The sequence below is a fragment of the Rhamphochromis longiceps genome, linkage group LG3 (genome assembly GCF_057381845.1).
Source record: "Rhamphochromis longiceps isolate RC_006_pf linkage group LG3, R_longiceps_female_GT1.1, whole genome shotgun sequence".
In the NCBI taxonomy this organism is placed as follows: Eukaryota; Metazoa; Chordata; class Actinopteri; order Cichliformes; family Cichlidae; genus Rhamphochromis; species Rhamphochromis longiceps.
In genome coordinates, this window is record NC_140559.1 from 5,262,120 (window position 1) to 5,274,026 (window position 11,907).

At 42.2% G+C, this 11,907-nt stretch overlaps 3 protein-coding genes across 6 annotated transcripts in view; 1 reads left to right on the forward strand and 2 right to left on the reverse strand.

Moving 5' to 3' along the window:
- LOC146672608 (uncharacterized) overlaps positions 1-11,907 on the forward strand; it is a 322,020-nt gene that overhangs the window by 293,648 nt on the left and 16,465 nt on the right. Inside the window, exon 1 of one of the 4 annotated variants that reach the window (XM_085401290.1) lies at positions 8,096-8,165. The exons of 1 other annotated variant lie outside the window; for it this stretch is intronic. The gene's annotated coding sequence lies outside the window, so the exon portion shown is untranslated. Of the gene's footprint in view, positions 1-8,095; positions 8,166-10,007; positions 11,903-11,907 lie in introns of those variants that run through there. 2 more of the 4 variants (XM_085401289.1, XM_085401286.1) reach the window with 2 other exon arrangements.
- Positions 1-11,907, reverse strand: part of LOC146672618 (uncharacterized) — a 117,551-nt gene that overhangs the window by 25,239 nt on the left and 80,405 nt on the right. The gene's annotated exons all lie outside the window — the stretch shown is intronic.
- Positions 2,833-6,340, reverse strand: LOC146672620 (uncharacterized). Its single transcript, XM_085387525.1, has one exon. It carries the CDS (start codon positions 5,819-5,821, stop codon positions 5,159-5,161), a length of 663 nt encoding a protein of 220 aa, XP_085243651.1. The 5' UTR covers positions 5,822-6,340; the 3' UTR covers positions 2,833-5,158.

An 11,907-nucleotide genomic window follows, 5' to 3' on the forward strand; every position in this document is an offset into this window, starting at 1 on the left:
TACTGGTGCAGAATCTAGAAAATGTGGGAAACACTGGCATCATATGCAGTACTTACTTCTGAAGAAATTATGATGGGACCCTAAAAAATGACTATGTACAATAATGGATTTCTATACATTTTACATCAGATGAAAACGTTTGTTGTAAGATTCAGATAATTATTTATTAAAAGCGAGACATTTTAAATGAGAACAAGAAAGAAAAGTATTTCTTTGTGCCCCCCTCTCCCTGTTAATGCCCTACCTGCCCCCCTGGCAACACTTTGCTAGACCCGCCCCTGCACAGTTACCAGCTGTCAGCTACACAAAAAGGATCCTGGTGTTATTTGTCTCTCAGAAACAGTTCATAACTTCAACTCATTTTTGTTTTGTCATGTTTTGTTCTTTACATTGTCTTTCTTCTATATAATTGTTAAACATTTAATAAATATGTCTACAAAAAGATTTTAAAAATCAGACATTTCACACAGACACCCAAATGATTTCTGACTGATGAAGGGGGCTGAAGGTGCCCTGCTCTTGCCCAGCTTCTGCTGCTCTCTCCCTGCTCACTGTCAGCAGCTGGCAGCCTCGGTCCTGCCTGAGACTCTTCATCTATCAGTGCCAAATAATATGGGAAATAGCAACGCACAACATGCACATTACAAAACAAGCACATGAATCAGCATTACATTCATTAGTGAAGTGCTGACATTTGTTCCTAAACTTTGTTTGCTTTGCTTCTTAACCAGTGAAGCAGCGAGGGGCTTTCTGAGGTTCCTGCTCGTAAATGCCCAAAATGAGTCGAGTATTTCTCTGCAACTACAAACTCTGCTTTCATCAGAGGTGTAAATATTACAGCACTGTGTCAGAGTCACTGAGGCTGGAACACAGAAAAAGGAAGTAGATGTATTTATTTTTAGACTTTATTGCCTGGAACCACTTTAAAAATACGCTTTGGGTCACAGTTAACTGCAGAAAACCAGGAATCCACATATGAACATTATCTGTGCAAAGATTTATGCTCACGTCACACGAGCTGATAAGGAGAAGCCAAACCTGGAAGCCACGACTTTGTTGAGGGTGTTTTTTGCAAACTTCTCTCCACAAATTCACATTTTCAAACTGCTTCAACATCTCACTCTGTGTATTCGTGTGTCTCTGAGCTTCGGTGCAGGATCATCATTAAAATGGTGGAAAAATGAGCATGATTGCAACGACCACGGCAAATGGATCAAGTTACAAAAATTAAGCGATACTGATCAACGCACCACAACGATTATGTCGCACGACACAGGATGTGATGTCACAACTGGTGCGAGACTTGCTGGCATGCTCCTATGAGGGTTGTTTTCCGGGGATGGCTTGTTCCTCTTAGTTGCGCGGTCGGGGTTCCCCCAGGTGTCGGGTGGTTCTTGGGGTCCAGGGTCCCGTCTTTGGCTTTCTCTGAAGTGGCCGGCCTCTGCATTGGTTGGCTGGCCGCTGCTTCTGGACTGCTAGTACTCCTTCCCCTGGCTGTGGGAGCTCCATCTGTGGCAGCAAGACCAGGGGCGGATCTAGAGAAATTTTCTTGGTCGACATGGTGCATTTTTCCACCGATAGGAAATGTGGATTTTTTCCTTTCTTTACTGTTTTCGCGCTGTCCTTAGAAAACGCTTAAAACACACACAAACGTGACGACAGTGTTTAGAACAAAGCGTGGCTGATATATATGATCATAACTCTGGATTTACTGGCCTGTAATTAAAATTTAAAAACTTTGAAGTCTGAACTTTCAATGTGGCTGAAACAGAGACTCAGCGTTGCTGCAGCTTGTTGCTATGGCAGCTTACATCAGTCATGTGATTTGGAGGTGCAGCGTGTCCGTGGACCACAGAGGGTTAATAACACTCACCTTCCTCCATTTCCACAGTGTAACATCCACCCACCTGTGTAAAATCCAAAATTCCCATGGTGTTGTTCAGAATGTGCTCTGGCACGATCATAAGCATCGCTTGCTGCTGAAAACAAGAAAAAAGCTGTCCTGCTATGGGCTGAACCACTTGTTACTGATGCAGGGGGGGGGGACGACACTATGCAATATATACAGTTTTAGCATTTATATTCACTGCTGACTGTAACTACGCTCAAACTGTTAATGCTGTCTTATTTTAATAAACAACACTGTCATATGCAAAACTGGGGTGGCACTTGGGGTGGCAAGAGATCATTTTAGGGTGGCACTTGCCACCCCACACTCAGAAAAATAAAGGTGCCAACTGGAACCAAAAGTGGTTCTTTAGACTGATGCCATAGAAGAACCTTTTTTGGTGCCACAAAGAACCTTTCAAACAATGGTTCTTTGAAGAACCATTTCTTTCAGTGGTTCATTGAAGAACCTTTAAAGGAAGGCACGTGCAGAGGGGGGGGCTAGAGGGGCTTGAGCACCCGCCCCTTTCCTGATGGGTGCCCAAGGTGCCCTTTTGTTGAGGCAACTTTAAAAAAAAAAAATTATTATTATTTTTTAATGTGTGCGTGCGGAGTCCTGTCTGTGCCCCTCAACAATAATATTTAACTATTAATCACAGTTTCGCTAAATAAAAGGATCTGGCTTGCATCAGTCACATGATCACATTTAACCAATGATCGCCCTTGACGGCAGAACGCTGTTGTGCCAAAGTAGTTACCCCCGTCAAAAATTGTTTCCCCTTTCACGGGAGTGCGCAAAGTAGGAGGAGCCACTTGCCCAGCTCCGTTCTGTACGCTACTTGTCACTGATCTGCAGTCGACGCGATAAAGAGTAAAAGCTGGAAAACAGCAGACTCGATGAATTTAATATTAGTTTCGTGACATTGTAATGTGCCGTGTGGAAGACAGTTTACCTTATACTGTACACTGAAATAACCTGCTGGGAATACTTTGTCTAGAAAAAGACTTTGATACTATAATACTGTAAAACCAGATGGAAACACGTCGCTCTCCAGTGAATTGACACTCGGTTTACACTTTGTAGCAAAGCTATCACGAATGAGTTCATTTGCAAAATCAATCTCAATCTAACCAATAAGTACAGTAACTTTGGAGAAGATGTCTTATTCACAGCAAAAGTTATGGAGGGATACAGATTTTATCAGGCTGTGTGGCATCGGCTGCCAAAATGTGTGCCCCCCCCATCTGTAATCCATATTGGCTTTGTTATCACAAAGGGTATATTTGCCAAATAAGTCACAGTATAACCAATAAGTACAGTAACTTTGGAGACCATTTGGTTTTTTTAGACTTCTTAATTTAACATCTACATCTAGATCACTGTACCAATTTGTTGGATATCCCAGTAGAATAATTTGTAAGCACCAATTCTGGAGAGTAGAATGTGAGGACTCTTTCCAGCCCAGGCATCCATTATATCTACAAAAAGTAATAAGAAAAAGAGATAAGTCAGCAGGACTAAATGTAAATCAAAATTTAAAATGCATAATTTCTTATGTAGTGTCTGACAAAAGACGTGTTTCAGGGTAAATACTTTTAAGACGCTGATAAAATGGGCACATGGTTTAACATTGTATTTTGTAAAAAAAAAAAAAAAAAAAAAGAGCACTTAAATTTGCTTTTATTTGGGGGTAAAGTTACACTTACAATGTTCTACATAGACATTTAAATAAATTCATATTAATGAAAGAAAAGAAATTTAAATACATAGCAATAGAAAAGCTCTTGGCCCCTATCAAATCTTTTTTCCTGCAGAAACACCTATTACAACAAATTTTTAAAATTATGTTTAGTTGAAGCTATATTTTAAAATACTCAGGCTCAAGGCTTGCACCTGTGGCCTTTACTATTACATAACCGTTTCTGGAAAAATGTTATTTTTCTCCTCCAAAACTAGTTTTATTATCTCTAAAATATAGTGTCAATTTTTGGGCTGTTAAAAGCAGCGTCTTAAAGAGTATTTGATCTTTCAAACTGTTGCTGGCAGGCAGTCATCATCACAACATTAATATACTTCTTGTAGTGGGCATTCTATGTCACTAGCAGCATTTATGACAGCAATTTTAGAAAATAAGAAAATGAAGAACATACACTACTAGTCAAAATTTGGGACACACCTTCCCATTCAGTGTTTTTCTGTGTGTTCATGCTTTTCATGCAGTGACAATCATCTTAGGTGACTACCCCATGAAGCTCACTGACAGAATGCCTAGAGTGTTCAAAGCAGTGATCAAAGCAAAGGGTGGCTAATTTGAAGAATCTAAGATATAAAAAATATTTTTGATTCTTTCATACTTTTTGGTTTACTACATCATTTGTGTTAGGGTTAGTGCTCCATATCAATCAATCAATCTTTATTTATAAAGCACTTTTCATACAAAAAAAATGTAGCACAAAGTGCTTTACATAGTTAAAAGCAGCCCACCCCACCCTCCAACTCACTCCCCACACTCTCAATACACATATATCCACACACACACACACACACACACACACACACACACACACACACACACACACACACACACACACACACACACACACACAGAAGATTAAGAAGATTAAAAAATTAATAAGAAAAACCAAAAAATATTAGGTAAAGCCTAAATTAATAATAGAATGACAGGATAGAATAAATAAGCATAAAATAAATAAACGCTAAGTAAAAGCTAAATTAAAAAGGTGGGTCTTGAGCCTGTTCTTAAAAACATGTACGTTCTCTACGGCCCTGAGCTCCTCCGGCAGGCTGTTCCACAGCTCCATATGTGTCCATTCATAGTTTTGATGCCTCGAGTTCTAATCAACAATGAATCTACAAAATAGACAAGGAAATTAAGAAGCAACATTAAAATGAAGGTGTGTCCAAACTTTTCACTCTTAGTGTACATCAGATATACAATATAAATCATGAACATTCTGGGTTACACAACAACAAAAGAAAGATTCACAGTTTTGAAGGACTCACTTTTTCATTTGTGTAATTTTACACATGTGGCTTACATTCTTTTACAAGTTTTCTATAATGTTTTGCCCCATGAATGTTTTTTTAAAGCATTAACATATTATTAAATTTAAATATTCTGTTAGGAAATATACCTAACAAAATCTTTTTAAAGGTGTAAAATTTCCTATGCCATGATCTACAGAGTACTGAAACAAACACTGTCATAGGAACAAAAGTCCTTTTTTTAAAAATAAAAAAATATTATATTTATTTACATTTCTCTGCAACTGTTGGTTCTATGGTTTGTGCTGTAGATTGCTGGGCTGTAATCTGTGGAGCTGAGGCTTGTGTGGTTGTAGCATTTGGAGCTGTGGTCTGTGAGGCTGGGTCTGCTGTTGTGGTTTGTGAGGCTGGGTCTGCTGTTGTGGTTTGTGAGGCTGGGTCTGCTGTTGTGGTTTGTGAGGCTGGGTCTGCTGTTGTGGTCGGGTCTGCTGTTGTGGTTTGTGAGGCTGGGTCTGCTGCCGTTGTGGTCTGTGAGGCCTGGTCTGCTGTTATTGTCTTTGAGGCTGGGTCTGCTGCTGTTTTGGATTCGCTTTGTAGAGCTGTAGCGTGTTCTGGTGCTGTAACACTTGTGGCTGGTTCTGGTGGTTCGTTCTCTTTCTGTGCTGTTGATCCTGACTCTGGTTCTGATACCGTTATTGGTATACCTTGTGGAACTGGAGATGGATGTTGTGTTTGAACTGGTAGTGATGTAAGTGATGCCATTGGTGCTGTAGCCTGTGTAGCTCTAGGAGGAGGTGGTGGTGCTACCGCCACTGGTGCTGCTGTAGCCTGTGAAGCTAGAGCAGATGCTGGTGCTGCTGGACCTGGTTGTGCTGTTAGTAATGTGGCTGCTGTTTTCTTTAAACCCTGGTGTGGCACTCTTGGCATGCTGTCTTTGCTTAACTTTAGTTGGTCAATATTTACTTTTGGAATGATTGTCCCATTGGAATCCTGAAGATCTGCACTTTTACCTTGGATTGCTGTAATAATGTAAGGGCCTAAAAAGTTTGCTTCAAGTTTCCCCCCTTTCCTCTGCTAGACTCTTATGTTAGCTCTTAAAACTTTGTCACCAACTTTGAAGACGACATCTCTCTTCATCATTTTTATTTTGCCCTTTGTTTTTTCCTGAGCTTTGACCACGTTGTCCTTCACCAGTTCCAACAGTTTTTGATGCTTTTGAATGTCTTCCGACACCTTCCGACAGATCAGTTTCAGTGAACATTATTCACAGAGGGATCTACAGAAACTGTAACACTGTGCAGCTCTGCGACTCAACAATATGACAACAATGTAACACACACTAGAATCATCAAATAAAGCCCCACTAACCACTAGAACTAGAACTAACTAACTAGCACTGGACACTTGCATATTAGAGATTTCTACCACCATAGGAGGCGAGATATCATCCTTGAACCAGAGCATCCAGCCCTCAATTTCGGACATAAAAAGCGACGTGGCCAGGCATGATAACACTTTGACTGAACTGCAGGACTGTGCCTCGAACCACTCTGACACCATCGCCACTCTCCAGGCCACTGTGGAGCGTTTGTCTGCGGAGGTAAAGAAGTTAGATGAGAGATGTGGAGCTCTTGAGGCACTCCAGGAGGAATAATTTAAGAACTGCAGGAATACCAGAAGGCACAGAGGGACCCAAGATGACTGAGTTGGTTCACACCTGTTGGCGGAGGCGCTATCTCTCGAGGAGAAGCCACTCATCGATCGAGCACATAGAGTGAATCGCCAGCGTCCCAAACAAAGTCATCTTCCTCGGCCCATCATCTTGAGATTGCACTACTACCACATTGGTGAGGAAATTCTGCTGAAAGCTGCAGAGAACAAGAACCTGATGTATAAGGGTTTTTAAAATAAACATCCTCCCAGATTTCCCTCCCTCGGTTGGAAACGCAGAGCCGCATTTGCAAATATGAGAGGAAGACTACGTGGGATGACCGGCGTCAGGTACAGACTGCTATACCCTGCAAAGCTGTTAGTGACATGAACTTGACATAAGAAAAGTAATTTATCCCTTTTTGATTCTGTGTATCTGGCGCTCATCCAGTGAGTTCACACTTGGCAGAAACAGACTGAATTTGTCTGGAGAACTTTGGCTTCAGCCAAGTTAGATAAACACACTGTGTCTCTGTCAAAACAGCAGTGTAGTTGTGGCACCCCTGTGAGGGAATGACCACATTAATATTATTTTGTGTAAAACACTCATGTAACGGGACATTTTTCATTGCTATATGTATTTATTTTCAGTTTCTTTAAGAGGATAGAAAATCCATGAAACAGGGATTCATTTTATGTTAGAAAGCAGTGAGGGCGGAACTTTGGTGCTTGCTCCGGGGTTTCGGGGTGCAGTAAGTGGAGCCCACCTTCCGCTGCTTCCTCAGACACGTTCTGGAGGAAAGCAGAGACGCATCGTGTCTTCCTTACTCTGCTCTTCACCTGCTTTTACAGGTCGGTACACGGTGCTCGCACCGAAAATGTTGTTTATTGTCACCATGGTTACCCACGTTAATGTGAATGGGAGAGTTAAGGCGGTCCGCCAAAGTTATTTATATGTAAACACGGGAGAAAACCAGAGGAGTGTCCCGCGCGACCGCACCGCGAGCCCGCTCGTTAGGTGGAGCGCTCGTGAAGCAGAGTCAGTGCGCTCCTATGCTCTGTGCAAACGTGTTGTAATGCTCCAATCAAATCAGTTCTGTGAGATGTGAATGTTAATAGTTCTGTTAAAGTGACTGAGTAGATTAGCTAGTGTAACACAAGCACTCTGAGCAACTCTGTGTAGCTAACAGAGGCATTCATGGGTTGATTCAACAAGCTGTGTTTCATGATGCACTAAATAGTGATTTTGCCAGTAAATTACTGGAGGGAACAAATGTAATGTATTTACCAATGCTGTTATTGAATAGAACTGTTTAGCCAGTAAGACACTGCAGAAGACAATGTGATGTGTTTATTGATATGATAAAAGGATGTAGCTGTTATGGAAAGAAGTGTGAACTTGAGAAACTGAACCAGTTAAAAAGAGTATATTTCACTGATGTTGTGAAATAAGTAAATGTAATTGATGTGAACGAGGAACCAGCTGAACAGTATATTGAAAGCTCATGTTTAGTGTTTTATAGCATTTATTTGTGTGAAATAAATCAGACTCAGACACGTTCTGGAGGAAAGCAGAGACGCATCGTGTCTTCCTTACTCTGCTCTTCACCTGCTTTTACAGGTAACATATTTGTCATCGAGGTCTTCATCCTTGGGACCCGTAACATAGTAACTTCTTCATTGTTATACTTCTATAGTTTTCCCATTTTGTGAGCTGTGGATGTGGAAAGTGTCTCAGTGACACATCCACATGAAAACGGCGTTACCTTCGTTCATTTGCACGTCAAATGAACGAGCTGTTTGGACTTTAACGTCACAGCTGATGCTTCGATACTCGAACTCAAGAGTTCAGCTTCCACTCAGAGGTACAAGTACACACAGCAAAGATAAACGTGTACACAAGGTGGAACCCACAAGTGCACAGCTCCAACCAGAGATGGGCAGTAATCCGATTACTTTTTTCAAGAAACGCGTAAAGTGAGGGATTACTATTGCAAAAAAGGTAATTAGATTACTGTTACTTTGCCGTAAGCACGCTGCGTTACTGCGTTACTAAAACCGCAGCTGTGTGCAGATGAACAATGGATAATCTATCGAGTGTGGAGAGAGTGTGAGCGTGCAGCGTTTAAAGCGTGGAAGCACTGACCTTACTTTGAGTTTGACTCTGTAAAAAGTGACAAAAACATTAGCGTCCGCTGTTCACTGCGTGGGAAGACAACATGCTCACTCACTATGTGTTAATGGGCATGCTTATTTATAACTTTGATAAAATGTCATAAAAATAATTCCATGCCAGCTCACCATTGGTGATCAGGTAGTTTCTGTTCCAGTTCCAGTCCCATAAATCATGAAGCTTGCTGCCAGAAAAGCTTCAAATCTCCTTTGAAAGCTGTTTGTGGTCTTGATTGTGGGAGCTTCAGTTGTCTGACTCCAGCTGCAACACAGTGCTCACTGATATCATTTGCAAAAACCCCAGTGTGACAATATTTATCAGTGAAGCAGAAATCAGGAAGTGACGACTTTTCTTTGAACATTTGCTGAGGCTAAGCTGTGCTTTCTACCACAGTTGGGAATTTCCTGGTTTACAACAAATTATTGTGTCAACACCGCATAAGATTTCAAACTACAGGAAAATCACTGGAGTTATAAGAGGCAGACAACGACACACACACACCACATGCATGCTGTTGCTATTTATTGTGGATTAACCTGTCAAGGGCCAGAACAAAATAATTCTGCCTCAAATACAGGAAATCATAGCTTTCCTGTATTTCCTCCATTGTTGGCATGCTGGTTAGTGCTGTTGCTCCACAGTAAGAAGGTCCTGGGCTAAATTATCCATGAATGTAAACGGCTGTGTGTTTCTATCTGATAGACTGGTGAGCTGTCCAGGGTGTACCCTGCCTGGTAACCTATCACTTCAGGGTTATTTCCCAGCCCTGCTGCAACCAGGATAGAGATAGGAGGATGGTAGTTGTTGTAGACCCATTCAATTTCAATTGAAGGATTAAAATGTTCCAGGAGCTCAACTTACTCCATCTGAACATGTTTCAATCGTGTTTTATGAACACAACATGCAGCTTTACTGAATATGAAAAGGTTGTGTTGATTTAACTCAGTTGTTTAAGTTTCTGCCAAAGCAAAACCTTTGTGTGCAACCAGTGTCCACTATTGAATCAAGTCAATCCAACATGTTTTTGTCAGTGCAAAAGGAGTTACGGTGCCTGTATTCCTGCACAATATTGTCCCGGGAGGGAGAAAAACTTTCTGGTGAAGTTTTGGTTGATTTTCGGGTTTTGCTTGACACTAGGTTGATTTTATCAGTGAGGTTTGGATTGTTTTCTTTCTCTAAGAGAGAGAAAGATGGTTTTATGCTTGGACATGTTTGCAATGGGCCCCAGTATTTGTTACTTTATTAGTATTTTATTGGTTGCGTTTGTTTGTGCTTTTGTTACAGTGCACTGAGATAAGAACATCTGAGAGGTGTGATCCACCGGTGGTGATATTTTGGTATTTTGTGAGTTCCCGATTTAACAAATCAGCTCTTTAATCCAGACCTGAGAGGTTGAACTTTAAAGCGCTATAAAATATTCTTACTGGAAACAGTGGCAAAGTGTTTTTCTCCATGATTATAATGGGCTTGGGAGAAATTCACTTATATGTGACATTGATCACATGAGAAGTCCTGAGTCCGATGCATGTGACATTGGTCTTGGGGCAGTGTTGATGAAAAAGGATGACAAGGGTCGTGAGTACGTTGTGGCTTTTGCTAGTCGCTCCCTTCACAAAGCTGAACTCCCCTACTGCACTTCAGAGAAGGAGTGCCTCGCTGTGATATGGGCTCTGGAACACTTCCGCCCATATGTTGAAGGTGTTCATGTTACTATCTTCACTGACCACAACAGTCTCAGGTGGCTCATGTCTCGTCAAAACCCAACGGGCCGACTCGCCCGCTGGTCACTTCGTTTGCAGGACTTTGATTTCACAATAGTGCACAAACCTGGTGCACAGAACAAAGTTCCCGACGCACTGTCACGCAACCCTTTGCCTCTGACCTGTGACAGGCCGACTGATCTTTTACCAGATCATGCTGTCATGGGCAGCCTGGACATTCGTACTCTGCCCCCCGTCATTCTGGCTGACCGTTCACAATTCAGACAGCTGCAGTTAGACGATCATGTCACAGGTCCACTCCTCAGAGACATTGAAGCAGACTCTCTGAACAGCTCGGACAATGCCACCTTGTTACAGTATGTTGTGTATGACTCTCTTTTGTATCACAGAGAACCCAATTCCACATGTGCTTTGCACTCTTTGAAAGAGCTGAAACTGTTTGCCCCTACTTCCATGAAAGGCACCTTGCTGGACTATTACCATGACCACCCCACAGCAGGTCACTTGGGTGTTTCTAAGACATTGGCTAGACTGCGTTTTAGGTTTTTCTGGCCCAAAATGGCAGCTGATGTGAAACGCTATGTGATTTCATGCTCAGTGTGCCAACTCACCAAGCCAAGTCAGAAAAAAGCAGCCGGTCTTTTGGTTCCCATTGTCCCCCAGAAACCCTGGGAGTATGTGGGTGTGGATTTTGTTGGGCCACTTCCCCGCACCCCCACTGGTAATGCTTATTTGATTGTGTTTGTTGACTATTTGACTAAATGGGTTGAAGCCAGTGCTGTCAAAGAAGCTACATCTCAGGTAGCAGCTGGTAAATTCGTCACTGACATTTTTGCTAGGCATGGTACACCCACTTACCTCATTTCTGACAGAGGGTCTCCTTTTGTGAGTGAGCTTTTTGAACATGTTGTTTCTGCCTTAGGCTCGGTGCACAGACTCACTACGGCATATCACCCTCAGACAAATGCTACTGAACGCGTCAACCGGACTCTGAAAACTGCAATCCGCGCTTATGTAGGTGATAAGCACACATCATGGGACAAGTTTCTCCCTCAGATTTGCTTTGCTCTGCGCACCGCCCCCCATGACAGTACAGGTATGACTCCTGCCATGATGCTTTATGGTCGTGAGTTAGACACCCCGCTTGACCTTATCACTCAGCCTTCTACAGCAGGTGTTGATGAACCGGGTGTGCCTTACCCTGAGACTCTGAGAGCCTCCCTGCAGGAAGCTCACGACCACGCCAAAGCAGCTTTGGACTATAGCCATGACAGACAAAAACATTACTATGACTTGAGACATCGACATGCCACGTTTCGTGTTGGTGACCTTGTGAGAGTTAAGACGCTCAGTCTAACTTTACTGCTAAACTTGCACCACTGTTTCAGGGACCATTGTGTGTATCTCAGAGACTCAGTGATGTTAATTACAGGCTCACTTGGGTGGACTCCGGTGTGGATGCAGGTGTT